At 38.2% G+C, this 27,433-nt stretch overlaps 1 protein-coding gene across 21 annotated transcripts in view; it reads right to left on the reverse strand.

Moving 5' to 3' along the window:
- LOC143282461 (tyrosine-protein phosphatase non-receptor type 13-like) overlaps positions 1 to 27,433 on the reverse strand; it is a 590,260-nt gene that overhangs the window by 421,202 nt on the left and 141,625 nt on the right. For all 21 annotated transcript variants that reach the window (XM_076588135.1, XM_076588121.1, XM_076588127.1 and 18 more), the window contains one exon: positions 11,803 to 11,980. In XM_076588135.1, the coding sequence (XP_076444250.1) occupies positions 11,803 to 11,980 (178 nt within the window). The remainder of the gene's footprint in view (positions 1 to 11,802; positions 11,981 to 27,433) is intronic.

Consider the following 27,433-nt stretch of genomic DNA (forward strand, 5'->3'; position numbering starts at 1 on the left):
TTAGCTTGGGATCAAACAAAGGAGAACAGTTTCAGAGTAAATCTTTATTCAGACGATTTACAGACTATGTGTGTACATGCGTTTTCTCTTTTGGATTACAGTGTAAATGAGGCTTCGGAGCTATTCAGTAATGTCTTGTTGAGAGCGTGTGAATGTATGAGGAAGCGTGTGTGTGTTGGGAGTGATCAGCGAGATGCCCCATGGTTTGATGCTGAATGTAAAGATGCAAAACACAAAGCCAGACAATTGTTAACAATGTTAAGACAAACCAAGGATGATAAGCACCGATTACCCTATGTGAAAGCTCGGAAGGAATATAAGGATTTATGTAAGGTAAAGAAAGTCAGCTATACACGTGATAAAGCTAGATGTCTAGCATCACTGAGCAAAGACAGCAAACAGTTTTGGAAAGAAGCAAAGCAAGTGTCTGGAAGAAGGAAAATAGGTGTATGTAAAGACATTAAAGAAAATGAATGAACACTTTTGGAATTTATTTATTCAGAACGAGGTTATCACTACTGATAACAGAGCCATTAGTGAAGTGCAACCAGAGGAATCAAATATATCTGATGAACTAAGTCATGATATTTCAGAACAAGAAGTTGCAGATGCTATTCGGAAATTAAAAAAGGCAAGGCTTGTGGTGTAGACAGTATTTTGGCAGAAATGTTAAAATCAGCTGATAATATTGCTGTACATTTTTTAACAAAACTGTTTAACATTCTGTTTGATAAGGGCACGCATCCAGATGAATGGGCGAAGGCAATAATTGTTCCAATCTTTAAAAAGGGAGATAGTAGTTCAACAGACAACTATAGGGGCGTGTCTTTGCTCAGTCTTATTAGCAAATGTTATACATCAGTGCTAAACGGAAGACTTGTCAAATGGGCTGAAGAAAATGATATGCTAACAGTCGCAGGCTGGATTCAGGCGTGGTTATGCCACAACAGATCATATTTTTATTCTGAACGCGGTTATTGAGAAATCTTTATCAAAGAAGGGAGGCAAGCTTTACGCCTGTTTTGTCGATCTGAGAAAAGCATTTGACTCTGTGCAACGTCAGCCTTTGTTTGGTATTTTGATTCAGAAAGGTATAAAGGGGAAATTTATGAATGCTATCATTGCTATGTATAAATGTGTTACGTCTTGCGTACGCATTGAAGATAAGTTAACTGAGTTTTTTGATTGTCCCGTTGGCTTAAGGCAAGGTTGTATGTTAAGCCCTATATTGTTTTCGTTATTTGTTAACGAAATTGCTTCAGCAGTTGAAATCAGTGGTATTCATGGAATTCAGTTTATGCCTAATTGAGTTGTTCATTCTTCTGTTCGCGGATGATATTGTACTGCTATCTAACACTGCGACTGGTCTGCAAAATCAAATTAATATCCTGAATAATGCATGTAAAACACTCTTCTTGAATGTAAATACTGACAAGACTAAAGTGATGGTTTTTCGAAAAGGTGGCTTTTTGGGAAGGTATGAAAAGTGGGATCTCGGTGGAAATGCTCTAGAAGTAGTGAATGAATATAATTATCTACGGTTTGTTTTTACAACAAAAATGAGTATAAACAAAGGAGTAGGGATTTTAGCAGCAAAAGGCAAACATGCATGCATTGACTGTATAAACTATATAACGAAGCTGAATGATATTTCCAAAGCATGTTTTTTCAAAATATTCGATACTCAGGTACAATCCATTCTTTTGTACGCTTCTGAGATGTGGTGTCTTAACAGACTTGATAATATTGAGAAAGTTCATTCCTTTGCATGTAAACGTTTTTTGAACATAACACTTAGAATACCAAACAAGTCTGCATACGGCGAATTAGGACGTTATCCACTGTATATAAATAGTGCAACAAGGTGTATCAAGTACTGGTTAAGGTTGCTGAATATGAATGTGCACCGATTACCCTGACAGGCATATTTGATGTTGTTTAACTTAGACGAAAGGGGAAAAAAGTGCTGGGTGTCTTTAGTAAAAAATACTTTATTTAGACTTGGGTTTGGATATGTCTGGTTGCAACAAGGCATTGGTTGTGAGCAAACATTTTTGTCATTATTTAAGCAAAGAATGAAAGATATATTTATGCAGGAGTGGGACGAGTCAGTAATGTCTAAAGATATATATCATAACTACAGACTGTTTAAAACTGGTTTTCAGTGTGAGCAATATTTTGAATATGTGGATAAAAAGTGTTTTAGGGACTGTTTGGTAAAATTACAGCTTGGTTTGCTCCCAATAAATGGATCATTTTTTAGAAGAACATTCAAATGTAATTCAAATTACGCATGTAAACATTGTAAGGTAATCGAAGATGAAAACCATTTTATAAACAATTGTGTCCTTTACAATAACCTGCGGCAAAAACATCTGAACTCTGAAGGTCAATCGTATGTTCACTTGATGAAGAATGGTTCTGTTTACAGTATTCGTAAACTATGCATTTATATATTTAATGCCCTGAAGATACGACAGGAATTCTGTGACAACAATGATGAAAGTTAGAATTAATTTACTATCCACGAGAAGCACTTTTGTTCTACAGGTTAAGTTAGTACATATTTTACATTTTGTTGTGGCTGAGTGATCACCATATTGTGTACTTTTGACCTCTTTCTAGGGGCCAGAGGCCTAGAGAGAGAGAGAGAGAGAGAGAGAGAGAGAGAGTACAGTGTATTCTCTTCATTATGTTAAAAGGGGGTAACCCATTTTTACATAAGCTATTAGAAGTATAACAAGCTGAACAATCTAGCAATCTGAAAATGATTTTATTAACTCACTCGATACTGGGCTTTTTGTAATCACGTGTTCCTGTGGATACTGAGCGTTTGTATAGTTGTTGTTTTTTAAATCACCAACAAAAAAAAAGAAAAAAAAAAGGACAAAACACAATGACTTGAAATTTTGAGACATGTTTATTGATAAATGGAATAAGCATGGTGCTAAGTTTCATAGCCCTTACTTTCATGGTTCATTTTTTGTAGCTGGAGTGATAAAACATAGTTTTTTTACAACAACGAAATTGAGGGTGGTTCCAAATGCATAGAAGGGAAAGAAGGGTTATTTTCCACATAAATCACATTGAGAAACCCTGTAGAATGTAAAAAAATGGCTGTTTGAGAGTTTCTGCATCATACAAATGAGCAAAAGTAAATAACATTCAAGTGGCCAATTGTTAATTTGTCATTCAGTATTCTTTAGTACACAAGGCATCAGTATGGTTTGAAAACAATTCATAAAAAAAATAATAAAATGCACATGGTTTTTGAAATTTGGAGACATTATTACAGATAAAGTGAATAAGAAGAGCACAAACTTTCAAAGCTCTTACTGTTATGGTTCACCTTTTGTAGCCAGAGATAAATAGGATTACCTTTTTTACGATGACAAAACTAAGGGTGGTTGCACATCATAGTGATGAAATTCACAGCATTGTTGAAAGAAGGGTTATTTTCCACATAAATCACATTGAGAAACCCTGTAGAATGTAAAAAAATGGCTATTTGAGAGTTTCTGCATCATACAAATGAGCAAAAATAAATAACATGCAAGTGGCCAATTGGTAATTTGTCATACGGCATTCTTTAGTACACAAGGCATCAGTATGGTTTGAAAACAATTCATAAAAAAAAAGACACATGGTTTTGAAATTTGGAGACATTATTACAGATAAAGTGAATAAGTAGAGCACAAAATTTCAAAGCTCTTACTGTTATGGTTCACCTTTTGTAGCCAGAGATAAATAGGATTACCTTTTTTACGATAACAAAATTGAGGGTGGCTGCACATCATAGTGATGAAATTCACAGCATTGTTGAAAAAAGGGTTATTTTCCACATAAACTGCATTGTCAAACCCTGTAGAGTGTAAAAAAATGGCTGTTGAGAGTTTCTGCATCATAGAAATGAGTTAAAATAAATATCATAAAAGTTGCTAATTGGTAATTTGTCAAGTGGCATTCTTCAAAACTGTAGGTATAAGTATGGTCTGGCAAAAAAAAAAAGAAAAAAAAAAAGAAATGTCACACAGTCTTGAAATTTGGAGACATGATTATTGATATAGTGAATAAGCACAGTAAGCAGCTCTTCAGTCTATGGTACTCTGTCTGTAGTTGGATGGAGTTGGGGTATCCTTTACGATGATCTTTCTTGTCTAGGTAATCCACACCGTTCTTGAAAAAAAAAAAAAGCTGTTTTTCACACACATCACACTGGTAATCATTTGAAAGTTTCTGTACTGTAAGAATACACTAACACTAATCACAGGGCCAAAAACCTCACTATTTGATATCCAAAACAGCCGCAGACTACACATGGAAAAAAAAAAAGCAACCAAAAAAAAGCAAAAAAAAAAAAAAAAAAAAGCACATAAATCTCTTCTAATAATTTGCATAATCTGCAATGGTGTGATACACTTGAAAACAAGTGATGTCTCTTCCCTGGCACAGCTTATCACACAAAGTTACACCACATTTTACGCACCAGTTTGGGCTTTCCCGAAATATCACCTCAGGATAGCGTTTGCGCCATGCAGTACAAACATGGCATTTCCTGAAGTTCTTCTTTCCACTGGGTCGTGGAGGAAGAACGGTGGAAAAGTGTCCACCTTGAAGGCAAGCCTGTGGGGTGGGCACAAGTCCTGGAGGACGGGGCTGGGCAGCAGGCTGGGCGATGGGCTGGGTGATGACCTGGGCAGCAGCCTGGGCAACGGCCTGGGCAGTGGCTTGGTCAGCAGCAACACCAGCTTGATACCTGGCATTGAGTTCATTGCCAATTATAACAATGAACTTTTTCAGGGACATCCTAGATCCTCCTTGACTCCTCTGGTACTTGTCATGGAGGATGGATGTCTGAATAAGTGAGAGAGTGAAGAGGTGAAAAAATAATTTTTTCCACCACTTCATCGTCTTCCGGTTGAGCGGCATGTAGGCCATGAGCTGGTCACTGCGGTCAACTCCAGCCATGTTCACAATGCAGTCTTGGACAGCTTTAGGCTTCAGTTTCTTGCCTGTCCTTGTGGTGACCTCCTCCATCTCAGCTGGGTCCATCTTGGTGGTGATCAGGTGCACTGACTTCTTGTCCATCCACTTCAGGACACCTACTGCACCTATAACACATGTACACAGAGAATTAGGGAAACAGTTGCAGTGGAAAAGAAAACACACACACACCACTATCACCACCACAACCACTAATGCACACTTACTCAAACACACACACACATACACACAAACACACACACGTGTGTGTGCGAGCGCCCACACACACACACACACACACAGTCATGTGTGCACACACACACACACATAAATGCACACACACACACACACACACACAACACACATAAATGCACACACACACACACACACACACATCCACAAACTCAACAATGCCTGTGTACCTTTACACACACCACAGATGTGTAAACAGTATTTGTATATATGTGATGTAGATGAAGTACAAATGAACATATCATATTCATATTATCAGTTGTAACACAACCATATGTGGAAAAAAGTATATCCTGGAGGATGTATGATTTATAAATTATTGCGTGAACATATTATCATAGGGAAACAAACTCATGATAAATAAAATGACAACATACCTTGGCGTAAAGCCTATACATGGCCGCGTGGTGGGGCTGCAGAAACCAGCTGTCTGGGCATACCCTTCCTGTTCGGCCGCACAGTACCAACACAGTGAGTGTCTTGCATCACCAGCTTCTCCGCCAGCTCAGGGCAGCAGTGATAATTATCTACGTAGACTGTCTGGCCTTTATTCAGGAGGGGCTCTGCTATTCTCATTACCACATCAACCGGTTTGTTGCTGACGTTGGGGACGTTACCAAAAATGTCAAAGTCAAACACATAAGCTGATGATGACTCACACAGCTCATATAGTTTGATCCCCCACTTGACAGGCTTGTCCTTCATGTACACCCTGAAGCTCAGCTTCCCCCTCCATGGGCACATTGCCTCATCAAGGCAGGTGTTTTCCTCTGGGATGTAGAGGGCCTTGAATCTGTCTTGCAGATGGGTGTAGACAGGCTGGATTTTGTGGAGAGGATTGTGGTTTTCTTCTCCCCAAGGAATATAATCTTCATTGTTTGAGACATGAAGCATGGCCAGAAGTAGACTGAATCTATCCCTGGACATGATGTTGGCAGCAAAAGGTGATACCAGGATAGGACTGGTTGACCAGGAGTCAGCAACTTGTGGTTTATGGGCGAGACCCATGTGTATGAGTATCGCCAAAAAACCAGTCATTTCGTTCTCTGTGGTGTTCTTCCACTTCCGAAAGAGACTGTGGGGTGGTAGAACACCTTTCTGTTGAAGGGACTGAGCGGCATATCGGTTCGTTTCTTCAACGATACGCGTCATGACCGCGTTGTCGAATATCGCGTCGTAGAAGTTTATGGGGTCGTGGCCAGTCATCCCTTGTAATTGCAGTCCGTGCAGTTCTTGGTCCGTGTATGGTGGTATGGCAGGGAAAAAGCTAAAATCCTCATGCCACTCTTTGCTCATAAACTTCAGAAAAGTGTCCATGCTCTGGTCAGCCAGTAGGCCGTGTGCCCCTGCCTCTCTTTCACTGTCACTGCCCGCATCACTTGCCACGCCTCTCTGCTCTTCCACTTCAGGTTCGATGTCCGACAAACTTTCATGTTCACTCTCCTCGGATGCTAAAAAATCACTCTCCTCGTCTTCTTCACCATATTCGACATCTGATCCTTCAGTTTGGACCAGTTCCACAGTTTCTCTTAGGGTGTAAACATGCCTTCCCTGTCTGCTCTGTGTACCACTCGTGCTGGGTTGTGACGCCATTGTTGTTTGTCTGAACACAAAGGCCTGAGTGATGATAAAAACAGCTCAACAGCACAGCAACAAGCGACTTGCCAGCCACTCCAGTGGTCAGAGGTTGACCTACGCTAATTAGGCTTTGACTCTTTCCATACGAACGGCGAAAGAGACGACGTTAACAGCGTTTCACTCAATTACCATCATCAAAATATTGCAAGCGGAAGGCTCTTATACTGAAGACGTGAATGTTGACAAAGAATACCACAATTCTGACGACGGAAGCTAAAGGTTGGGTCATTCAGACACCCACTGGACATCTGAGGGGTCTGTGTAGAGGAGAAGAGAGGACTGGCCGTACTGAGTGAGTTAACATGGATGGCTGTGTCTGTGACACCGGGTCATGACGTCACTTGCGGAAATTTTTGAAGGTCGGAACGGCAATACTCGTTCGTATAAAACCGGTTGGAAACGGACAACGGAAATACCCGCTATTAGTATCGAGTGAGTTAACTTGTGCAGCCCTGAGTGCAGCTTATCACAATAAGATTCAAACACATGTGTGCAAGTCACAATATATCTAGGAAGTGTGGAATACACCATTCTTAACTCACTCTGGACAATGGAACGCTATAGCTTTCCTGATGCAAGGCGCGGTTCCGGATGATGGAACGCTACAGCAGTTTCGACAATTAAAAATATTCCAACTTTTCCTTATGGGGTAGCATAACAATCGCAACTACACCAGGCATTGTGAATGAGTCAACGGTCAAATGGAAAGTTTCTTCATGCGATTCTGTAACAATACTCTCGCCGGCGAGCTGTTGACTTCAGCACCCCACATGACAGGCTAATCTGCATACATATCAAAAATGGCGTTGCAGACGATACAAGTGGAAATTTTTGGTGCAAACTAGATCACGACAACGGCTTTTTAATGCTGCTGAAGTGATTGAAATGCTTCAAACTGAAGGTTTCGACAATGACGAGGATGATTAAGACGTTGAATAAAGTATCTGTGATGAAGAAAGCTACCAACAAGAAGGTACTGACAGTGACTCAGCTTCTGAGGGCTGTGAAGAGAGGGAGGGGGGTGGGTGTACACACGACGTGAGGAGCGGGGTCAGTGGGTCAAGTACAACAAGTTTCATTCAGTTACTTATGTTTTGTATTTTTTGTGATTGTTTTCCTAACCCTAACAAATGGGTCATCTGCAGGGAAAAGCAAGGGAGAAAACTATTCGTTCGGAGTGAGTTAATTCATTGACATAATATGTGGATGCTGCACTGAGATTTTAACAGACAGACAGACAAAACAATAATTTCAAGTCTAGATGTCTTCATTTTATTATCATTAGTAGTAGTAGTAGTAGTAGTAGTAGCAGTAGTATCAATATTACAAGCATTTACGCCTACAAATTGAACACAAAACGTAAATATCAAAAAGGAAAAATTGAACACAGATACAAATTATTCATCCCCCCTCTCCCCCCTCCCAAACACACACACTACACACAAGCACATGAGCACACACACACACACAAGTCATAGCATACAATCATAAATAGTACAGAATCAAAAATACAACCAAAAATTTTGAAACTATCAAAACTCACTTACTAACTAATAGTCATTAAGGTTCATACTGTAAAGGGATGAGCTGTTGAGAATTATTCTGGAGGGGAAAAGGATTTGAAAGATTGCAGCAAAGAAGAGTGACGGAGGGGCTGAGGAAGTTGATTCCAAAGAATGTGATGTATGTTACTTGTGGAAACCACCTGTGCCTTGTGGATGGTTGGAACTGCCTTCTGAATTTTCATGAAGGTAAGGTCAACATGCATATGTGTGGGATTCAAATGCAAGGATGATATAGTAGGGGCGGGATCTGTTTTTTTCTTCTACCAGTAAGTAATGACTTCTGAAACAAGTATATTCAGTTTGTTACCGCCCATGGTGTTATAACAGGGAAAAAACAGAATGGAAGGGTAATGACTTTGGTGTAAATAAAACTTTATTCAGCAAACGTGTTATACACGAACACATAGAAGGGTGATGACCTCTTTTTTTTTAATAATATGTATGGGTTTGTTTGTCCCATATGTTTCTTTCATAGTTTCTTCCTCAGGATGTTTTGTGTACATTTTTTGTTTACATACCAATGTAATTATTTTTTAGATGGATGTCTAAAAACAAACTGGTTTCTTTTAGACATTCTCTTCATAACCTGTGTGTATCCAAAGAACCAAAGCCACGGTTTCCACTGTTAAAACAGGTCCATCGTTAGGTGGGAGTGGTCAGTCTATTTTTAGTAATAATGTCAACAAATATATTCATACTGTTATTCAAAAAAAAAAAAAAAAAAAAAAAAGAACAGAAAATGACTGTAGTTTGTGAACAATTTATCTTTTTGCATCTTTGGGATGCTACATTAGTGTTTACTGTGTGAATTCTTTTGTTTTTCTGCAAAACAAGAAATCAGTTGTGGAGTATAAGACTTACATGATTTGTAGAAATCAATCAGGAAATATATATATGTTTTTATTCATAGCACTGAACATGTAGTTTTTGACACAGTACAGTGAAATTTATTTCAGATGAAAGAAAAATGACTGCCTTCTCAACAAAAGTTAAAATTGTTAACTTGAATTCAATATCTTGGATATTTTGTTCAGTGAGAATGTGCAAAATACTGAAAATGTTCAAAATTTCTGTTTTTAGCAACAGAGGTCAAAGGTCATCAAATTCACTATGTTTTACAAGGTTTTTTTTTTAATTATCAGATTTTGAACATTTGTTTTATTCTGATGACATTAATATATTACACATGAATTTTGGTCGATCAATGCACATTTTTTTTAAGCATTTCAAAATTGCTGCATAACTGCTAAAAAAAAAAAAGTGCAAAAAACTCTAAATGTTGAGAGCTCTGGAAAATGGGTATTACAGACAGCCACAGGTGTAATTTCTGTGACAAGAAAGACACAACAGAAAACTATCTATATAATTGTTGTTAGTCTCAGTCCTTTTGGGAAGAACTAGAACATATCTTCAAACAAAAATGCAAGCATACAAACACACAATTATTTGATACTGAGTTGAATCTATTTGGTCCAGCAAAAAACATCAAAACAATAAGTATTGGACTTAATTATTTTACTCAGAAAGTTCTTTCCATACAAATGTGGATTCAACAAAAGAAGACCCAATATACAAATGTTTCTGAAAGATATAAGTGAAAGGTATAAGCTTGAAAAATATACAAATCATCCGCAAATGAATTGCCTTCAATTATTTTTTAAAAAAACAAAAAAAAAAACAAAAAAAAAGGGGCTCCAAATCCAATACAGCGGTATTTTAGAAATTTGAGCAGAAACAATGATAAGAAAAGCCAGCAATATGTTTCTGAAAGATAAAAGTGAAAGGTATAAGCTTGAAAAATATACAAATCATCTGCAAATGAATTGCCAATTTTTTTTTTTTTTTTAATTTAAAAAAAAAAAAGGGGGGGTGGGGGGGGCTCCAATACAGCAGTATTTTAGAAATTTGAGCAGAAACAATGATAAGAAAAGCCAGCAATACTTTAGGAGGGTTTGGATTATATAGCTATTCAATTAGATATTGTGATGGCATTCTGCTGTAAGACAATAGTAAAGAAACTTCAATATAAACTCCAGTACATACTGTGAAGACGTAACCAAGGTTGTTGTTTTTGTTAACTTAAATCAACTAATTAATCTATCCTCATTGATTATTTTGGTTAACTTCTGACTGACCGTCTGAACATGGCCTGAGAACGCTGAAGAAGAAGAAGGTTAAGGTTAACTTCACAACATTGGGGAGCACTCACTGTCAGTCTGAATTTGATTGTGGTTTTTTGTGATTTTTTGCTTATTTGGTTCTTTGTTTTTGTTTTTGGTTTTAGTTGTTATTTTTTAGGCACATATTTAGGATTGTGTGTATGTCTGTATGTTTTAAGCTTGTTTGTATGTTGTGGGCACGCATGCATACGCAAATGCTTGAACTCAAAATGTGTGTACATGCTTGAGTAAATACTTTGTGTACACAGCTGTATGTTTGTACTCTTGACCATGTAAATGTATGTATTTGTTACCTTTCATTAAAAAAAAGAAAGAAAAGAAAAAAAAAGTCTTCAGAGAATCTGCCCTTTAATGTCTGTGTCTGATATCATTTAGATCCCAGCAGTCAACGAGCATGTGTAAAAGAAAAGAAAAAAGTCTTCAGAGAATCTGCCCTTTAATGTCTATGTCTGATATCATTCAGATCCCACCAGTCAATGAGCATGTGTTTCACAGTGAGAGACTCATCACAGGCAATACAATGAGGAGCCTCCTCCCTTTTCCACAACTGAGTAATTATTCTTCTTCGTTCGTGGGCTGCAACTCCCACATTCACTCGTATGTACATGAGTGGGCTTTTACTTGTATGTTTTTACCCCGCCATGTAGGCAGCCATTCTCTGTTTTTGGGGGTGAGCATGCTGAGTATGTTCTTGTTTCCATAACACACCGAACACTGACATGGATTACAGGATCTCTGTAAAAAACCCATAAAAATCTTGTGTTTTGCTTGCAGAACCACTTTTAACGCAAGAACCAGTTTATTCAGTTTTAACGCAAGAACCAGTGCATTCAGTTCCGCAATAAACTGAGCTGTCAGTCAGAATGTGTTCCGTTGAGGGCTGGTCAGGAAAGGCAGGACTGAACCCAAATCAAATCAAATCAAATTATGGTGCTTAGAGCCTCGCCAACCACTAAGGAGTTCCTCTGGGTGGGGGCGGAGAATGAGAAGGAACTATGCATTTCAAGCTATAAATATTACTTCTGTGCACAAACCTGTTAACTTAGTACTATGAATTGAGAAACAAACAAAAAAAAAGTAGCACAAGAAAGAAAACAGAAGAAAATGTTGAGGAACATAACAAAAGAAAACTGTACAGCCACAAGAAAACATGCCCACACTCAACATGCATGCTTAACATTTACCTTGACTGTGACTGCGAGAGCGTGACCTTGATCTTGTGTGAGTGGGTGGAGGTGAACATGATGGGCTACTGCGTCGATCTTGATGAAGATGATATGAGAGACGTGGGCGGCGACAGGTTTGCAACATGAATGTTCTCTCCTGACTGTTGTCACTGCTGTGGCTCCTGTCCATTTCATTCTGAAAGGGAAGCAGACATTAAAGAGATTCTTACTATCAATTGTGGAATAAAGTAAAATAATTTGTTAACAAAAGCAAATTCCTCATCACAGCTCACATACGCTTCCTATTTTCTTTTTTTCTTTTTTTAAGGCAAAGAACACCTAACACCTCCCTTCACAATTCCTTAAACTGTTACTAAACAACAGCAACCAGATGCTATTGGAAGCATAATTACCTGGCATGATTCCAGATTGTTTCAGTGAAAACAAAACATACAAAACAAATACATATCTTCAAAAATCAACATATTGTCTGATTTAATTCCAGATTGTTCCATCGGAAACAAACAAAACATACAAAACAAAATAGTCACATGTTTGAGTACTCTGAAAATCAGTATCTCTCAGCCATTGTTGCTGTAATCACATATTGTTTGGAAAATCCATGATGACAATAGAGCTCCAAGTGATAGCTGAAATTTGCCTCTCACTGCTCCATTCAGAAGCCACGCCTCTTATTCACAGGGAAAGCGAAAAATCCACATTTTATACACATGTACCAATGATCACTCGGATATACAAATTTAAAAGCCAGAAGAACAGAGGGTGAGATCAACATGGTAACATCAGATGCACATGCTTATTGCAAAACTTGAATAGTGACTTATGACCATTCCACATGTGTATGTGCAAGTAAACCGGTTTATTTAAATGGCTGTTCATGAACATCATGAAATAAGTGATGTTGTATTTGCACTGAATGTGAACAAGTCAAACTCACAACATAAAAAACCTAAGCAGTCAGTACCACAGTGTAAACTGAGCTGTCAGATAGAATGTGACCCTACCCCCAAGGGTCACTGGCACATGGACCTCCAGGACGAGTGTAACCTGGCCAAATTGTGAGTTCCAGTCTGACTCCGTTATTGGACCCTCATGTAATCTGATGGGCCAACAGCCCAGAGCCTCCCCTGACAGGGGACACTGGCCAGACAGTGGGATCGCCTGATGCAAGTCACATCGCATGACAAATCAAGGTGTGTGAGCTTTAACCCCCTCTTGTTCACCCACCCCATTCAGCTAGAAAGGGTGTAGGTTGTGCTGATAGCACATGGGTCTCGTGTGTGAATTGAGATCAGCTTTTTCTTTGCTGGTCAGTGACAGGATTCAGGGCTTTTCACCCGTGACTGTCATAGGAGGCAGTCGTGCCTATTTTGGTGTTCTTCAGGGCTGTTTTCCTGGTTTTGCACTCAAAAGTGAGGATCTTCTTCCTCCGAGTGGCTTCAGTTCTTCATAGTCTGTGTTCTAAGTTCTTACAGCTTTCTGGGTAGAAGTACCCCATCTGTATAGACAGTTCGACCCATAGTGTTTTGTCCTTGTGTGTTTGTAGAGTAATTTGTTCTGTTTGTCTTTGGTGCATGTCTGGGGATAAGAACAGAGAATGAACGAACAAACGAACGAAATTTTATTTTACAAGGGTAAAAGAGTAAGCGCTAAGTGCTTGTTTACATCAGGCTCTCCGGGCAAGATTACTAATTGAGAGAAGAAAAAAAATGTGATAGTCAAATTCACAACAGCAACATCAAAATTACATAAGCATGTACAAACACAAGCACAGATATTTATGAACAATACAATAACGCTATGAATAAATAATAACAAGGACAACAGGGACAGGGCGTGGTGGAGAGCAGAAGGAAGAACGGACAAGGGGAAGAGTAAAGTTTCAGTTTCAGTTTCACTTTCTCAAGGAGGCGTCACTGCGTTCGGACAAATCCATACACGCTACACCACATCTGTTGAGCAGATGCCTGACCAGCAGCATAACCCAACGCGCTTAGTCAGGCCTTGAGTGCATGCTTACATATTTGTGTACCTATGAAAGTGGATTTCATTTTACGTAATTTCGCCAGAGGACAACACTCTCGTTGCCATGGGTTCTTTTTCAGTGCGCCAAGTGCGTGCTGCACACGGGACCTCGGTTTATCGTCTCATCCGAAAGACTAGACGCTCAGTTTGATTTTCCAGTCAAACTTAGGAGAAAGGGCGAGAGCGGGATTCGAACCCACACCCTCACGGACTCTCTGTATTGGCAGCTGAGCGTCTTAACCATTCTGCCACCTTCCTCCAGAGTAAAGAAGGTAGGGGAGGCTGACTAAACAGACAGATAAAGTAAGAGTGACAGTGGAGACTGACATAGAGAGACTGACAGGGGAGGAGAGAGGCATATATATATATATATATATATATAGACAATCTGTATCTCTTTGTTGTTTATAACTGATATGTGTCACATAATCACATATTTTTCAATAAATGTGCACGATATATGTTTTTAAAGATATGGATGCTTTTTACAGTGTTTACATTAAGACAGGACAATGTTTCATTCCATAAACAGCCTCCTGAATATGACAGACTAGACTTGAAAAGATCAATCCTTGAAAGTGGTACCATAACTTTATATACATGATGGTGAGTGTTGGTTACAAATCTATTCTTTAAAGAGGGGGGGAGCAAATCCAGCCATGATTTTGAACATAAAAAGGGCCTTTGTTATATATGTTTTGTTTTCAGTGGAAAGTTATTGACAGTTTTATAATCAGATATGGTCAAATGAGAAGATTTTAAAGTCTTTTCTCTGTTTTTTATTTAGTTGTATTTAGTGTCTCCGGTGTGTTAATATACCTCTGGATTTCAGGATCAATATCTTCAGTTAGCGCGGTGACCTTGGTGGGAGCTTACTGTAAAATATACATCTAATGCGTCGTGCTGTGTCTTTGAGGTAAACTATTGTACCGGCGACCATCCCTTGGAAGTTACAGGACACTTCAACCAGGGTTCCTACACTCTGATTTGTGCTCTGGGGAATTTTTCATCAATTTTCAGAGGTACCTTTATCTTTTTTTAGATTTTTTTTTTTTTTTTTTTAAAGATAGATGTTTTGGGGTGGGGTTTTTTTTTCCCCTCCTTTTTTAAATTTTTATTTATTTTCCTTTTAAACTAAGATCCAATGATGACGTAAAAACATTATGTTACATGATCTCGAGATGACATTTTTTTGGATCTCGTCATTCTTATGATGGAATTTCGTATCGGAAAAGACAGTCCTTATTTGACAGTGACAACACCCACCAAACAAGTTCAATTAAAATATCATCAGTCATCATTTGTGCCCGATTTTTCAATACAGAAAATCAGTTTCATGTTCTTATAAAGGACACTGAAAACAATTCTTTAAATTTAAAACTAAAACATTTATATCTGCACTATCATACGAAAGCAATTGTTCCAGCTGTTGGTGAAGTTATATCCATTTCAAAATTAAAGAGTGGTAGTTTTCATGTCAAATGTAAAAATGAAAGACAATACAAAAAACTTCTGCAGACTCAGACAGTTGCTGGCATTCCAGTTATTACTATAAAGCCTCAGGTGAAAACAGTTGGAATCGTTTTCCATGAACTTGACATTGACTTTCTTGTGGCTCTACCTATTGTGAATGCCTGTCGAAAGATAACATTGAAGAATGGAAAAATAGCAACTGTAATTACTTTCAGACTGCAAAGTCTTCCAGAAAAAATTACAATTGACAATATTCCTCATAACATTGTCCCATATTGTGCACCTGTGAGAAGATGCACAAAATGTCAAGAACTCCATCATACCAAAACATTTTGTCACTCCAAGTTAACACGGTGCAACAGATGTGGTCAACAGTCTCATATTCGGGAACATTGTACCGAAAAGTATTTTTATCATTACTGTAAAGGTGACCACTCTGCTGCATTCCATGGATGTCCTGCAAAAGTTCTGGCACAAAAAGCTAACAAAATAAAATCTAAAACTTATATTTCTTTTCAAGAGACTCTTGGACTGGCCCAAAATGAAATGTCTTGGAAACCTTGTCACTGTGGCACGAAGAAAACATATGCTGAAGCCACTCGTTTTACACCAAGTCTTCACAAGACAAAACAGACTGAAACTGTAAAGTATTCTTGCGTTTTGACACAAACTGATGAGAAAAATAGGGTCAGTTTCTCGGAAGACCACCCGTCTAAATCGTCGATGCGCTTGTCTGGTGGTCAACGTGGCGACCACCCGTCCACATCGTCATTGTGGTCGGCTGGTGGTCAATGTGGCGACCACCCATCCACATCATCATTGCGGTCGCTGGTGGTCAACGTGGCGACCACCAATCAACATCATCATTGCGGTTGTCTGGTGGTCAACATGGCGATAATCAATCAACATTGTCATTGTGGTCGTCTGGTGGTCAACATGGCAACCACCCGTCCACATTGTCATTGCAGTCGGCTGGTGGTCAGCGTGGCGACCACCAAACAACACTATCATTGTGGTCGGCTGGTGGTCAACGTGGCGACAGCCAATCAACATCGTCATTGCGGTCGTCTGGTGGTCAACGTGGCGACCTCCCGTCCACATCGTCATTGCGGTTGGCTGGCGGTCAACGTGGCAACCACCAATCAACATCGTCATTGCGGTCGTCTGGTGGTCAACGTGGCGACCACCCGCCAACATCGTCATTGTGGTCGGGTGGTAGTCAACATGTTGACCATCAGTCAACATCGTCAACTGGTGGTAGGCATGGCAACAATTCATCATCGTCGGAGCAGTTGGCTGGACGTAGATGCGACGACCTTCCATCAACATCATCAGTGCAGGCAGCTGGTGGTCGGCGTGGCAACCATATCCTAACATATTAACTGTTTAATTTGTAAGCAAAAGGTAATGACCTTTTGTATTTAAATGAAAATGTGATTTATGGCGAAAACAAATAAGAAAATTAAATGTGAAATTTCTTTCATGCAATGGAATTACAGATCCATTGCTTCTAATCTTGATTATTTACATGAATATCTTGGTCAAAATAACCAAAGTTTTACTTTTACAGTCCTTAAATGTAACTAAAGGTCTAAAAGGATACTATTTTCCTCCTCTGTATCATACAGACCCTTCTGAAAGGGTTACCACAGCACTGTATGTCCAGTGTGGTCTTAATTATGAGTTCATTGCCTCCCCTGTCCCCGAAGGTATTACTGATGTTTCAGCCAAAGGTGCCAAGATTAAGATAAATGATTTAGTCATAAATTTCATTTCTGTTTCTTTTAAAAATGGTCCTTTTGACTCAAACTCAAACTGGCTTTTGAATTTAGTAAAAGAAAATGAACAATGGGTTGTCGGTGGAGACTTTAACGCCCATGCTCCCTTCTGGGGAAAAAATTGTCAGTCGATCACTAATTCTCGTCTCGTTGAAAATCTAGTAGAGTCCTCTCTATATCTTTTAACTGATGGCAGTATAACAAGAATTCCTGATGTATCAAGCCACAAGGCTACATCAATTCATTTGACACTTGTTACATCAGACTTAGCAACAGTTAGTACCTGGGTTGTAGAAGATGGTGCACTAAGCAGTGATCATTTACCAATTATTCTTAAACTTCATAAAAAATCTAAATCTAACGATGTAAGTAATGATACAAGTCCAAAGTTCTACTATGAACAGGCTGATTGGGGAAAATATCAATCCTTTCTTTCAAGCCAAAACTTAGATAAAAATGAGGAATTAGACGTTGATATATTTTATGAAAAAATTTACTAAAATAATAATTGAAGCAGCTGAATTATCAGGTCCAAAAAGAACACCCGCCAGAAAAGGAAAGCATAGTGGTAATGTTTGGCAGAATCAAGCGCATGCACAGGCTGTTGAACTTTAAAAGAAGACTTTTAAACAATGGTTAAAAGGATAGTAAGGAGTTAAAAAATGATAAGAACACAGAGATTGACAAGCAAAGACTAAGGGACAGGGTGGAGCAATCTCATGAAGAAATGAGGAAAGCCAAAAATCATTGCAACAGAGTTGCTGCTCAAGTCAAAAGACAATATTGGTCTAATTATTCTCTTCAAGAAGTTTCAGATTACAAAGATATGGAAGGTATGGAAGAAAATTAAGGATATGAAAAATGGGATATCTTTTCAAGAATATCCTATAAAAGTTCATGGGAAATGTTTCCCTACCTCTTTAGAAAAAGCAGAAACTTTTGCAGATATGTTTGCCAAAACATGCAATGATGATGGATTAACACCCGAACAGCTGGCTATCAGAATCAACAGTGAATCAAATGAGCAATATAAGGAACCAGCTCCTAATAATGAGATATCTATAAATGCTCCACTCACTTCTAAAGAAGTTGAAGATGCAATTGCGTCATTTGGAAATAAAAAAAAGTAGCCGTAGGTTATGATGGTATTTCGTGCACCATGATCAGTCATCTTCCTAAAGAATGGTGCAAGCTTCTTCATACACTTTATGCGAAATGTTGGGAAACGAGTAAAACACTTTGTATATGGAAAAAAGCTATCATTACTCCCACACTTAAATCAGCTAAACCACCATCAGACACTTCGAGTTATAGACCCATATCCCTAACATTGCACATCAGAAAAATCTTGGAGAAAATTATATTGATGAGGCTAATATATTATTGTGATAAAAATAGAATTATTCCGATTGCACAGGCCGGATTCAGAAAGGGCAGATCTACTTTAGATCACCTAGTAAAACTAAGAACAAACATAAAACAACAGTTTTTGAAGAGAAAGAGTGTTTTGGCCACGTTCTTTGATGTACAAAAAGCTTACGACCGCATTTGGCATGCCAGACTACTGTTTAAGCTACACAACATTGGGTTAAGTGGCAATGTATACACGTATATAAAATCTCTTTTGACAGAAAGAAGCATCATCACTAAAGTTGGGCAATCATTGTTGTCTTCAAGATCAATTAACATGGGTATTCCGCAAGGTTCTATAATTTCCCCACTTCTGTTCAACATGATGTTATATGGTTTGCCCAAATATTTGTCTAAATCTATAAATCTTGCTCAATACACTGATGATATAGCAGTTTGGATGAACATAACTTTGCGAAAGAAAACGGGCCTGCGTTATATCAATCACATTAACAATTTATATCAATCAGAACTTGATAAATTAAACATTTATATGAAAGATAATGGATTACAGTTTTCAACTGAAAAGACACACATGATACTTTTTAATAATGGTGCTGCCCCCCCCCAAAAAAAATTACCAACTTTTCATCTTGATGGAAGAGAACTCTTCTACAAATCTGAGGTCAAATTCCTTGGTGTTTATTTTACTCCAAAGCTAAATTGGAAGAAACATCTAGAAAACATGAGATCAAAAGCAATGAAAAGCTTAAATTTTCTTAAAATCGTCAGTAAACAGCCTTGGCGTCAAGATTCAAAAACACTTATTCATCTCGCTACTGCACTGGTAAGATCTAGATTGACGTATGGACAGGAGGTATTTTTCTCTGCTCCGAATGCTTTCCTTAAAAAAATGCAAAGCTTAGATAGCAAAGCCATAAAGTTGGCCCTAGGTGTTCCGTTTCATACGAACACATTACAGTCGTATAGAGCTGCAGGAATACTACCTCTTAATGACTTAAGAAAGCTAGCATCGGCAAAATATGTAATTAGAGCAAATGCTACAGAAAATTCTGTCAAAACTGAGATTAATATACGATGTGACAAACTTTTTTCGAAACCAGCGAAACGGAACAGAAATCTAGAAACTGTTTGTACATACGCTTCAGATACTATCAATCAATCAAATGTTGATCCACAAAATGTTGCTCCGATTATGAGCACTTCACCAGTTCCATTATGGGAATTAATGGGAGCAGCTTTTGACATTCAATATTGTGACATTAAGAAAGATGAAAATCCCAATATACTAGCATCTCGAGTCAAAACACACTTGTCTGACACATACCCCCACCACTTAGAAATATATACAGACGGTTCTGTTCTAGAAAATCAGTTTGCTGGTTCTGGATATGCAATTCCTGCTTTGAAAATTGAAAAGTCATATCATATTGGAAAGGGCTTCTCAATTTTTACAACTGAATTAATTGCCATCCTTATGGCATTAACCGCATTTGTAAATCAAATTGAAGTTGTGTATGAGAACACAATTCTTCTACAGTTGGGTAAGTCTTTGTTAGGACTTGAGAAAAATTCATTTTTGGTCTGTACATATATTCCTCTATATGACAGCAATTTCTGGAATGTTGCAGAAAATGGGTATGGAATCAAGTGTCTGGAACAGTGTCTCTTATATCTATATGAACAATTTGATGAATTTAATTTGATCATTTGTGGTGATCTCAACGCATGTACTGGAAATGAAAATTATACTTTTGATGTATCTCATACTTATAAGAAAGAAACCATGAGCGACTATAACCACAAAGATAATTTTGCATTTAAAAGATTTTCAAATGACAAAGAAATTAACGCTTTTAGAAAACAGTTGTTGGAACTCTGTTGTATGTTTGATTGCGTTATTCTAAATGGCTTATGTGAACAGAACTTTGATCAATCACTAACGTTTATTTCTAAGACAGGGGGCAGCACCATAGACTACTTTTTGGCGTCATGTGATATCTATGCAAGTGTGATTAAGCTTAAGGTCTTGCCTTGTGTTGAATCATCCCATTTACCAGTCTCAACTGTGTTAGACACAAGAGCTGACCAATCAGGGAAAGAGGGTCCGGGAGAAAACTCGGATCAGTCAAACTCGAAATGGTCAGAGAAAATAACATGGAATAATGAAAAAACTAACATATTTCTGGATAGCTTAAACTCTGATGTTCTACAAGATATGTTCACCCAAGCTACTCTTCTGTCAAAGAAAACGTTAATTCAGCACTTGAGCTTTTCACTCAGTCTCTACTGAAAGCCAGTGAATGTATGCTGAAAAGAGTACAGACCGGCAATAAGCACAGAGGTGCACTCTGGTTTGATGAGGACTGTAAACAAGCAAAGCTAAAAGCTAGAACTGATTTATTTCGAAGAACGAAAGATCCCTCGGATGCAGCAACATTTGTAGAGTCTCGTAAAGCATACAAGTCATTGCTTAAAAAGAAGAAGTCCAAATACAATCGGGAAAAGGCTAAACTACTTTCTTCTTTCACAAAAGATTCGTCTTCCTTTTGGAAAGAGCTTAGACAGATTTCAGGGAGGAAGAAAAATGCAGCAAGCACCCACATAACTGAAGAGGAATGGTTTAACCATTTTAAAAATCTGTTCAATTCTGACACGTTGCCTGAGAACGACATTAGTTTAGACAATAACAATGGTGTAAATGACAATGATACTAACGATGATCTAAACCATCCGATATCAGAACAGGAAGTCCGTAATGCAGTAAATAAACTTAAAAAGGGAAACGCACCTGGAGTGGATGGTGTTCTTGCAGAGATGCTGAAAGCAGCTGGCGATACTGCCATTCACTTTCTGACTAACCTATTTAATGTTCTGTTTGAGAAAGGTTTATATCCTGAAGAGTGGACAAAGGCAGTTATCGTCCCAATTTTCAAAAAGGGGGATAAACATTCACCAGACAATTATAGGGGTGTATTGCTGCTTAGTCTGATTAGTAAATGTTATACGTTTGTTTTAAACCAAAGGCTTGCTGCATGAACTGAAGCAAACAGTAAGTTGTCAGAGTCACAGGCTGGATTTAGAAAGGGTTACTCAACGGTAGATCATATCTTCACTTTAAATGCTATTGTTGAAAAATGCCTTTCGAAAAGAGGTGGTAAATTATATGCATGCTTTGTAGATCTAAAGAAGGCCTCTGACTCTGTTCAACGAGGACCCCTGATGGAAATATTAAAAAATAATGGGTTGTCTGGGAATTTTTTTAATGCTATCCTTGCCATTTATAGGTCTGTGGTGTCTTGTGTGAGAGTGTGCAATACGCTAACAGATTTTTTTGGCTGTCCTGTTGGAGTGCGACAAGGTTGCATTCTTAGTCCAGTATTATTTTCAATATTCATAAATGACATTGCAACTGCCTTAGAAGCTAATGGTGTTCATGGCATCCAACTGCTTCCAAATGTACTCCCACTGTTTTTGTTGTTGTTTGCGGATGACATAGTTCTCATTGCAGATACACCACGAGGTCTTCAGAATCAACTTGATATTCTTAACAGTGCATGTAAAGACCTACATTTGAACATTAACAAAGACAAAACAAAGGTAATGGTTTTTAGAAAGGGAGGTTTTTTGAGTAGATATGAGAAATGGAATCTTGATGGAAATGATCTAGAAGTTGTAAATGAGTACAACTATTTGGGTTTTATTTTTTCTACAAAAATGAGTGTTTGCAAAGGGGTAGATGCATTGGCTGTCAAAGGCAAATGAGCTTGTTTCGATTGTGTTAAGTATGTAAGTAAGTTAAGTGAAATGACTAAAGCATGTTTCTTTAAAATTTTTGATACCCAAATTCAGCCTGTTCTATTGTATGCTTCAGAAGTATGGGGATTACAAAGACTGGAAAATATTGAGAAAGTCCACACACTTGCAATTAAAAGATATCTTAATGTACCACTGAAAACACCAAATAAGTTTGTGTATGGAGAGACAGGTCGCTACCCATTATATGTCAACAGTGCAGTCAGATGTATCAGATACTGGTTAAAAGTAATAAAAATGGATAACAGACGTCTCCCAAAACAGGCATATACCATGCTAGTTACTCTAGACAACAATGGCAAAAAGTGTTGGGTCTCTCGCATAAAAGATACACTCTTTAGCCTAGGGTTTGGATACGTCTGGCTGCAACAAGGGGTTGGGTGCGAAAAATCTTTTATTTCTTTGCTTAAACAACGTCTAACAGATATTTATGTACAAGAATGGGAAAGCTCCGTAATGCAGAAAAATATGTATAATTACTATAGAACATTTAAATTTACCTTTGAAAATGAAAGATACTTTGATTTTGTGAACATAAAATGTTTTAGAGACTGTATTGTCAAATTACGCTTGGGAATATTACCTCTTAAAGGAGCTACTTTGAAATCATTTTTCAACAATAACCAGGATAAACTTTGCAGCTTATGTGCAGTCACGGAAGATGAACATGTAATTTGTGTTTGTCCTTTGTATTCCGAAATTAGAGATAAATACCTGGACTATTGTAGCATACAATCTCTACCACAATTGCTAAAATGTGACAGCATGCTTAAAACTAGGAACCCAGGAATTTTTATCTTTTATGCATTGAAAATTCGAAACAATTTCGTAGGTAATATAGATGAGTAATGTCCTCTTTACTGGCTGTCAGTTGTGAAAATAACTGAATGAAAATCTGTAGGTTTAGGAAATTCCACTTTCTTGCATGCATGGCTCGTTTCATGTTTTCGTTTTTCCTTAATAGGCATTCTACATTGTTCTTTTTGTTTCTAGGGGCCGGAGGCCTATGGAATAAAATTTTGTTCTTGTTCTTATGGCATTAACATATCTAATTGATCTGCCCCTAAACTTGGTTAATGTTTTATTTTGTGTCGATTCAAAATCAGTTCTGCAGTCTATCAAATCAGGTTGCATGAACATTAATTATAACATCATTTTTGAAATAAGATTTTTGATTCACTGTATTCAAATGAGAGGAACTAATATTGGAATGTGCTGGATTCTCTCACACTGCGGGCTTTTCTCTAATGAACGTGCAGATCATCTTGCAAAGCTTGGAGCTAAAAACACTTTAAATGCATTTGAACTTCCTTATCGTTTATCATCATCTGAAATGTGTAATATTGTTGAAAGAAATATGCAAAATTCCTTTCTGTCTTTAGAAGTTAACACTTCTGCCTTATTAAATGCTAAAAGAAATGGCAGGGCTGTTAAGAGCATGGCATTTTGGTTATTACTAAATGCTCCATACAAAAAATATTGTGAAAATATAGAATGCATTTGCAAGGGACATTTAACTCACTCAGTATGGCCAGTCCTCTCTTCTCCTCTATGCAGACCCCTCGGATGTCCTGTGGGTGTCTGAATGACCAACCTTTAGCTTCCGTCATCAGAATTGTGGTATTCTTTGTCAACATTCACCACTTCAGTATAAGAGCCTTCCGCTTGCAATATTTTGATGATGGTAATTGGGGTGAAACGCTGTTAACGTTGTCTCCTTCGCAGTTCGTATGGAGAGAGTTAACGGTAGAGCACGTTTTAACCCGCTGTTTAGTAATGAAACCTTTTTTGCCTCCAGAAATTACAGAACACATGTTACCAGTTTCAAATATTAACATTTTTTGGAAAAAGTTATAAATTTCAAACTGTTCTTTATTAAAGTTAGCTAGTTATGTGTTAAATAGTCCAATCTTTTCCACATTCTGTTCTCTCTCTCTCTTCCCTTCTTAGTCACCTTGATACCTTTTTACAAACAGAGAAATATGATGTGACCATGACAAATTATTATTATCAATAGTGATGCCAAGGATTTTATGGTGGTAAACTTTTTCAATCTTGTTGCCTTTGATGAAAATAGGTGAACAGTTTATGGACATATTTTGACTTGTGATTATTAGGAATTTAGGTTGGAGCGGGGGGGGTTGGGGGGGGGGGGTTGGATGGAGGTACATGTGGTTTAGCTCTGACCATTCAATCAATCAATCAGTACTGAAGAGAGAGAGACACAGTACACAAGTTCGTATGACTAGTATGAATGGTGGTGTCTTCATCAAACATTTCACATGGTGTCTTAATAGATAAGGGTAGGTCATTAATATATGCGGAAAATAAGATAGGTCCCAAAACAGGACCTTGAGGTACACCATAGTTAACTGGTAATAACATTGATTTAGAACCATTTGTGAACACAAGTTGTTTCCTTTCAGAGAGATAAGATAGGAGATAAGTTTTAATGTATTCAAAAATAAACCATAAATCTTTAGTTTTTTTCAGGAGGAGAGAATGGTCAATCACATCAAAAGCTTTCATAAAGTCAACAACAAGAACTCCAGTAATTTCATTATTATCAATATTAGTAAGCCATTGATCTACTAAATTTGTTAGCGCAGAATGACACGAGTGATTTGCTCTAAATCCAAACTGATTCGGATGGAACAAGTCAAAACTATTAAAATGCTTCAGAATGTCTATTTATAAGATACTCCAGGGGTTTTGATAATACTGGCAAAACAGAAATTGGTCTGTAGTTTGAAGGTTCACAGTGATCGCCATGCTTATATATAGGTATAACTTTAGCAGTTTTGAGCGTCTTTGGAGTCTTATTTTTTTGTAATACTTAAATTATATATGTATTTAAGGGATTCTGCTATTATAGGAGCTGAGTTTTTGTGGAAGTAATAACTTTGTGACAGCTTTTCGGTATTTTGATTCCTTTTTTAAACCATGTGATACAAACTGGAAAGTAGTCGCTACAGCCAAAGGTTGGAGAGCATATTTCAGAAATTGTCTTTGTGAAAGTTGTGTATATGTGGTCAATGAGTGTTTCTGAAGTGCGAGTGATTCATGTTGGTTTGTTGATTAATTGATTGAGATGAAAGGATCTCGTATGTTTGTTTCCAGTTCAAATTACATTTCAGTAAATCAATATTCAAGTCACCCAATAAAATAATTTCATTTCAGAGCTGAGAAGTGTCTTCCATCATTAGTGTGAACTTATCCAACCAGTCAGCGTGTTCTGCAGGTTTCCTATAAATAAAGCCTATAAGAAACGGTTCCAATTTTTTAAAGTGTACCTTGATCCATAATGATTCAACATGGTGGTTTTCGAGTGATTGAATTCTTTTGAAACTGATATGTTCATGAACATAAATAAGTAAGCCTGTTTCCTTTGAATTAAAAGGATCCTTATGAACGACATTAAATCTAGGCATGGTTATCTCAGAGTCTGACATATGTTCTGATAATTTTGTTTCAGCAAATCCAAAAATGTGTGAGCACCCGCAGGGGTTTAGAATTACAAAGAAAACAAACAACTCATACTACACAAACATGTGCAAGCCCAGCCCTCCCCCACCCTCCCTGATATTTCGATGCTTGCAGACAAAAAAAAAAAAAAAAAAAAGCAACAAAAACAATAACAATCATTTTAAAGAAAACAACAAATATTGAATGGAAAACAACATCCAAGATTGACTCTGTAACTGGTGAAAGATTAAACATGGAGATATATTTATTTAGAAGGGGGGGTGGGGACACATGGGGAAAGTGTCGGCAGGAGGGGAACGAGGGGCTGACATAACAAGAAGTTAAGAAGCATGATTTGATGGAAATGTAAGCTGTTGTGACATCAAGCGGGATGCCATGTGTAAACTGTAACAATTGTTCTGCATATGGACAGATTTGGTTTGGAGACTGTGTTTGTTAGTCTGTCTGTATTTTTGCCTAGGAAAGTTATTATATGAGACACCATTTTGATCAGTGTAGTGTGGTTGACGTGCAACAGGGACAGAATTGTATGGTGAGGCTGGTACTGACTGGAATGTAAGATTTGTGTTCTCCTTGTATTCAAGCTGGGAGTAAATGAAATGAAATGAAATTATGGTGCTTAGAGCCTCGCCGACCACTAAGGCCATCTCAAGGCTATCGCCGCGTCAATTACTACTACAAGGCTAAAAAAACCAACCAATTAAAACGAGTCACCACTTCAAACTTTCCACTCCAAAGTTAAAAAAAAAACTTCCATAGTTTAAAACCTTCAAATCTGGTTAAAAAGGTTCACTTCTTTTAAGAAGTCCATCAGCGCCCACGGAGGGACATCACGAAACAAAGTCTTCAAAGAAACCGCCGTGTAATGTCTGCGTCTAACGTCATGCAGATCCCAACAGTCAAGGAGCACGTGTTTCACGGTGAGAGGCTCGTCACAGGGAACGCATCGAGGGGCCTCCTCCCCCTTCAACAAGTAAGAATGAGTAAAAAAGTGTGCCCCGTACGCAGTCTGCACAGCACAGATTCCTCCTTTCTGTTCTTCACCCCCGAAGGGAGGGTCTCCCCCAAGTCCGGACGGATCTGGAAGAGCTTGTTGTCCATCTGGGTGTTCCACTTCTCTTGCCAAAGATCCTTAACGTAAGTATTGACCTTCCGCTTCATGTCTGTATAGGGTACCAAGGATCTGGACAATTCTTTCTTTACAGCGTTCCTGGCCAGCAGGTCCGCCCTTTCGTTACCACGAATGCCAACATGTCCGGGAACCCAGGCCAACACAACCTCGTATCCTTTCTTCGTTGCGAGAGTAAAAGTTTCATAAAATTCCAGCAGTTTGGGATGAGTGATATTCCTGCAGGCGATCGCCTCCAGGGCTGATAAGGAGTCGGAAAAGATCATGAATCTCTTCTGTTTGGAAGAGAGAACCATTTTTAACCCCAGGACCAGTGCGGTCAGTTCCGCGGTGTATACCGAGCTGTCAGACAGGATGTGTTCCGTTGCAGGCCGGTCAGGAAAGGCGGGACAGAACGCAGATGCGGCGACTCCGTCCTCTGACTTGGAACCGTCAGTGAAGATGCCTTGAAAGGTGGGGAATTTGTGGCACAGTTCCGAAAAGTAGGTTCTGTAGGCCAGAGAACTGGTGGTGTCCTTACGGTACGAGGCCAGATCGAATCGGACCTCAG

Source organism: Babylonia areolata, chromosome 1, assembly GCF_041734735.1.
Source record: "Babylonia areolata isolate BAREFJ2019XMU chromosome 1, ASM4173473v1, whole genome shotgun sequence".
Taxonomy (NCBI): domain Eukaryota; kingdom Metazoa; phylum Mollusca; class Gastropoda; order Neogastropoda; family Buccinidae; genus Babylonia; species Babylonia areolata.